Source organism: Mandrillus leucophaeus, unplaced genomic scaffold (genome assembly GCF_000951045.1).
Source record: "Mandrillus leucophaeus isolate KB7577 unplaced genomic scaffold, Mleu.le_1.0 Scaffold631, whole genome shotgun sequence".
NCBI lineage: Eukaryota > Metazoa > Chordata > Mammalia > Primates > Cercopithecidae > Mandrillus > Mandrillus leucophaeus.
In genome coordinates, this window is record NW_012106820.1 from 35,779 (window position 1) to 41,437 (window position 5,659).

The 5,659-nt window shown below is 45.3% G+C and overlaps 1 protein-coding gene across 1 annotated transcript in view; it reads left to right on the forward strand.

Moving 5' to 3' along the window:
- The window catches only part of LOC105554215 (golgin subfamily A member 6-like protein 1), a 30,724-nt gene that overhangs the window by 22,224 nt on the left and 2,841 nt on the right, over nt 1-5,659 (forward strand). The window contains exons 5-6 of the mRNA XM_012000578.1: nt 4,573-4,714; nt 5,043-5,617. Coding sequence (XP_011855968.1) covers nt 4,573-4,714; nt 5,043-5,617 — 717 coding nt within the window. The remainder of the gene's footprint in view (nt 1-4,572; nt 4,715-5,042; nt 5,618-5,659) is intronic.

The following is a 5,659-nucleotide window of genomic DNA, read 5'->3' on the forward strand; positions in this document are numbered from 1 at the left end:
TCTTATATGTAAAATGCTGTTCTTGCCTTTCATTTCAGAATATACTTTTTTAATGTGAATTTCTGGATTTTCATTTTATAGCATGTTTGTGTCATTAGTGAAACTGGAAAAGCAAAATACAAAACAAGCCTAAGATGAGAGTTCAAGTTGAGTTTGGAAATATCTGGAGTCCTATTGACATCCCCAGTAAAATTATCAATGTTCTAGTTCTGTGGCCATCTGCTTAGGAGAGCTTTTTGTATGTATCTTCTAAGAATTGTATCTGTTTTGTAGTTCAATTTTGCCACTCAAAACATTCTGGTTTGTTGCTTTTTACACTTGTTATATACATTTTAAAAAGTAGAATCATAATATATGGTCCTTTGTCACTCACTATATTTTAAGCATGTTTCTGTGGCAGAAATATATCCTGGCATCATCATTTTTAATAGCTGGGTGTATGTTAAGTGAATCATTGGCACCCCAGAGCTGAATTTCCTTCTATGTACATTTTAATGGACTCAAGTAAGTATTTTTGCACTGAATTCATACAGTAGAATTTCTAGAGGAAAATAATGTAAAACAGTTTTAAGATTTTTAAAAGAAATGTTCAAATTATCCTGTAGGAAAATTGGTTCAGTTTATACTCCCATCAACAGGGACAGAGCTCCAGGTTCCCCCTTCCATTTGTCATCTTTGCTGGTCTTTAGGCAGAAAATCTCATTGTTTTCATTACATTTCTTTGATTTCTAGTGCTTTTGAATCTTTTTCATATGCTTATAGGCCATTTTTATTCTTGTGGGAAGTGCCAGTTTCTCCTTTGCTGATTTTCTGCTGGAAATCCTTCATTTTTTTCTCTGAGTAATTTAAAATTTTTCTTTATCGGCTAAGGATACAAACCTTTAATCTGTCATTGAGGTTACAAAGACTTTCTCCCAGTACGTAATTTGTCATTTCGCTTTATTTTTTGCTAGCCAAGCACCAATGTCACATTTCACTTAATTTTTATCCTGCTGCATGAAAAAATTTTAACTTAGTGATTTTACTGGAAACAGGAGCAGGACAGAATGTAATATCTAGATCTCGCTCTGTCATCCCAACTGGAGTGCAGTGGCTTGATCATAGCTACTGCAGCCTCAAACTCCTGGGCTCAAGTGATTTTCCCACCTCAGCCTCCCAAGTAGCTCTAGGACTACAGGTGTGTGCCGCTATGCCCAGCTAATTTTTAAATTTTTTGTAGAGATGTGAATTTGCTATGCTGCGCAGGCTGGTCTTGAACTCCTGACTTACCCCACCTTGGCTTGCCAATATGCTGGGAGTACAGGCGTGAACTAGTGTTCCCGGCTAACAGCTTACTGTTTTTGCTAGAGGTGTTCTTGGTATCTTTTTATATCTGAGGCTTTCATGCTAGTGCCTAAGTATTACACTCACCATCTGAGGTTTACAGGACTTTTGTTTTAATATGGAACAGAGGGAACTGTTTAGTTTTGCATCTTTGCAGGTGTACAAAATGTGCCTACCAGGACTCTGCTTTGTATCCATTGGAAAGCAAGAAGTAATATAGTAAAACTTTGCCTGGCTAGAGGCTTTGGGAGAATGGAGTATTCTGGTTTAATTCTATTAACTTGAAAGGATGAAGGTGAAACAAATTCCAAACTTTAATTTCCTGTTGAATGCAATTTGAAAATATAGCCAATGATTCCACCTTTCTTCTCAAGTTTGGACATTCAGATCTAGTTGGTCTTTCATCATAGAACTCCTAGTGTGCCTGAGTCTTACATTGTGAAGATCCTTTTCTAAAACTTTAGATGTAAGAGGATGTAAATGATACTGGATTAGATCAGGCTGGATGAGAACTGATATCTGTAAATATACGTTTTAGAAGAAATGTCTGATTGCCACTCACTTTCTTATTGAACTCATAAAAATAAAACACATTGGCTGGAGGGTGGAAGTAGGAAGGAGATTCATGTCTTTTAATTGCATGTCATTGCTTCGTATCGAGACAGAACATATAGTATCCCTGGCTTTGGACCTACAGAAGGAAACACATTTTTCTACCTGCTGTATGCCAGCGGTTCCTGAACACCTGGAGGGCTTATTGCAGCGTGGATGGCTGGTCCCTACTCCAGAGTTTCTGATTCATCAGGTCTAGGGTGGGCCTGAGAATTTACATTTATAAGAAGTTCCCAGGTGCTGCTGGTCCAGAGACTATAGTTTTGAGAGCCACTCTTACATACTAACTATAAATTGTAGACTCTAGAAAAAAGCTTAGTTTGGTCTGGCATAAGAAGCACGCAGGTAATGGAGCAAATCATGAAAAACTCAACCCTTGATCCCAGGTAGCAAGCACTACACAGTGACAGAACACAACTCTTGGTTTTCATGATTGCAAGTCATAGCCAATCACTGAGAGAGAAATTCAATTTCATTTTCAGGGCTTAGAGAGGCCAGGTGATTCTAGAAAAATAGGATTTAGTGATTAACCTCATGAGAGTAGGAGTTATTTATGTCCTTTTTCTCTCCCACATCACTTAGCATTTAGCCTTACTTTGGGAGGGTCCTGTATTTGTTTTAAACTTGTAAAGACCTTTGAGTGTTTATTAAATGGAAAGCTTTGTGTGTGTGTGTGTGTGTGTGTGTGTGTGTGTGTATGTATGTATGTATTTAGAGACAGAGACTCATTCTGTAGCCCAGGCTGAAGTGCAGTGGCATGATTTTGGCTCACTGCAACCTCCGCCTCCCAGGTTCAAGGATTCTCCTGCCTCAGCATCCCAAGTAACTGGGATTACAGGCACCTGCCACCATGCCCAGCTAGTTTTGGATTTTTAGTAGAGAAAGGGTTTCATCATGTTGGCCAGGCTGGTCTTGAACTCCTGAATTCAGGTGATCCACCTGCCCCAGCCTCCTAAAGTGCTGGGATTACAGGCATGAGGCACCGCGCCTGGCTCAAAAGCTTTGTGTTTTTAAAGATATTATACATGTTTCTTTTTTTAAAAAAAAACTTTAACAATAAAGTACGAAAGAGAAAGTTTTTCCAAAAAAGAGAAATCATTGTGATTATATTATCTTATTGGAATGTTGGATAATACAGTCTGCTTTATCAATCATCAAGCACACTATAAAATTCCATTTTCATAGGATTTGTACCTCAATTGAGGTAATACAGTTTTAAAGTTTTTAAAGTGAAAGCCAGCCCCGCCCCTCTCCTGGAGTGGGCGGGGACAGCGGTTGCAGGGACAGCTTTCCTTGTGACACCACAGGTCCTTCATGACACGCCTTCTTTCTCTTTCATCTTTCTCATTGACCAATGGGCTTGAAGCATTAAGGCCATGCCCCTATTCTGCATTCTAGTGCAGCCTTGGTTACACCTCCTCTGGCTCAGTCACACAGCTACCTGGTAGGTGACTGGAGGTGTATAGTTGTCCTCTCCTAGATCGTGCTGATGTGGCCCCAACCCCACCTCCCTACCCATCCCATGATGTCCAAAGAAACCCGACAGAACAAATTGGCCGAGGCCAAGCAAAAGGTAAAACGCGCCAGGTTGCAGCACCCCAACCCAGCCCCAGGTCCCCTCTGACAGTCGAACTGCTGCCAGAGTCTGTGTCACTCCTGAGGCACACTGGGCTGGGTGCTCCCAAGTGCCTCTGGGTTCCCCACACCAAAATCTTGTGAGCCAGCCCACTCCCCTCATGAGTCCTTCCCCTGCCCTCGCCAGTCACCCCAGGGCGATTTTGAGCTGGTGACTCCTGGGGCTTCCCTCTCCACACTCTGCCCTTACCTTCTGCTATCCCAAACCCAACCTCCATGGGCTCTTTGGGCTCACGTCTCCAAAGACCTGGGTGCCCCAGAACCTGCCCTCATCAGTTGCCCCAGGGTGACTTTGGGCATGTGACTCCTTGGGCTCCCTGCTCCACATTCGGCCCTCACCTCCCACCGCCTCAAGCCTGACCTCCCTGGGCTCTTTGGGCTCCTGTCTCCAAGTACCTGGGTCCCAATCCAGCAACCCCCTCCCCAATCTCAAAGCGACAACTTGGGCATTGCTCTCATGTGTCCCCCACACCACTCCACCGAGGAGTGGAATGTAGTGATTTCACAGTCCCCCTAGGAACTATCATTATGGCCACGAGACCGGCCTTTGGTCTTGGGACCTGGTCCCCTAAGTATTCTTGCCCATTTCTGGTTCCTCTGGTTGCAGCACAGGTTTCCAGCTGGACGGGGAATGGGGACCATGGGACCTAGGAGAGAGAGGTTTCAGGCTGCCTCTGTAGCTAGCTAACCTAGTGGGGACTTGGAGAACTTTTCAGCGTAGGGGGTGTGCTGGGAGGTGGGGGTACAGGTGAGCATGGTGAGAGGCTCATACAGGTTTTCATGTGTGCACAGGGAAGCTCTAGTGCCGGCTGTGCCACTGACTCATGCGGTAGCCTCAGGCAACTCATGTCTTCTCTCTGGCCTGCCACCTGGGACTTTTAATTCTTGGGGTCCCATCCAATGCCACGGTTCTGTGGTTGTGGGGCGAAAGTAGAGGGTTGATCACCAAAGCAGTCCTTTCTGTTCTTCGTTCATTCCTTTATCTACTGCCTCTGGTCATAGCATAACCAATGATGAGCTGAAGGAGAAAAATGCCGAACTACAAGAAAAATTTCAACTTGTAGAATCTGAGAAGTCTGAGATCCAGCTCAACGTAAAGGAGCTAAAAAGGAAGCTGGAGAAGGCCAAGCTCCTGCTGCCACAGGCAAGCAGCTACAGCCCCGGGGGTTGTGGGATCCCTGTCCGGCTGGGACCATGGTCTAGGGATCATGCAGGGTATGGGGAGGTTCCAGCCAAGAGCTGGAAAATTTGGGCCCTTGTTCTGGTCCCACCATAGAATCCTCTAGAGTGTGCTAAAAATCTACAAAGTGGGGCCCTGCCTGGGGAATCAGAATCTCAGAGTTAGGGCTTAAAAATATGTATTTTAAAGGATCATGGGTGAAAACCATTGTTTGATAGATTACATTTATATGACTATTCCATGAGTCTGTTTCCTTCTGAGGTTCAAACCAACACTTTCACTGTTCCAGCAGCAGCTGCAGGAGGAGGCTGACCACCTGGGTAAGGAGCTGCAGAGTGTGTCCGCGAAGCTCCAAGCCCAGGTGGAAGAGAACCAGTTGTGGAACCGCCTGTACCAGCAACAGGAGGTGAAGATGCGGAGGCAGGAGGAGAAGATAAGGGAGCAGGAGGAGAAGATAAGGGAGCAGGAGGAGAAGATAAGGGAGCAGGAGGAGAAGATAAGGGAGCAGGAGGAGAAGATACGGGAGCAGGAGGAGAAGAGGCAGGAGCAGGAGAAGAAGATGTGGAGGCAGGAGAAGATGCATGAGCAGGAGGAGAAGATACGGGAGCAGGAGGAGAAGAGGCAGGAGCAGGAAGAAAAGAGGCAGGAGCAGGAGGAGAAGATGTGGAAGCAGGAGAAGATACAGGAGCGGGTGAAGAAGATGCACGAGCAGGAGGAGAAGATGCGGGAGCAGGAGGAGAAGATGTGGAGGCAGGAGGAAATGATGCACGAGCAGGAGGAGAAGATACGGGAGCAGGAGAAGATGTGGAGGCAGGAGGAGAAGATATGTGAGCAGAAGGAGAAGAGGCGGGAGCAGAAGGAGAAGATGTGGAGGCAGGAGGAGAAGATACGGGAGCAGGAGGAGAAGAT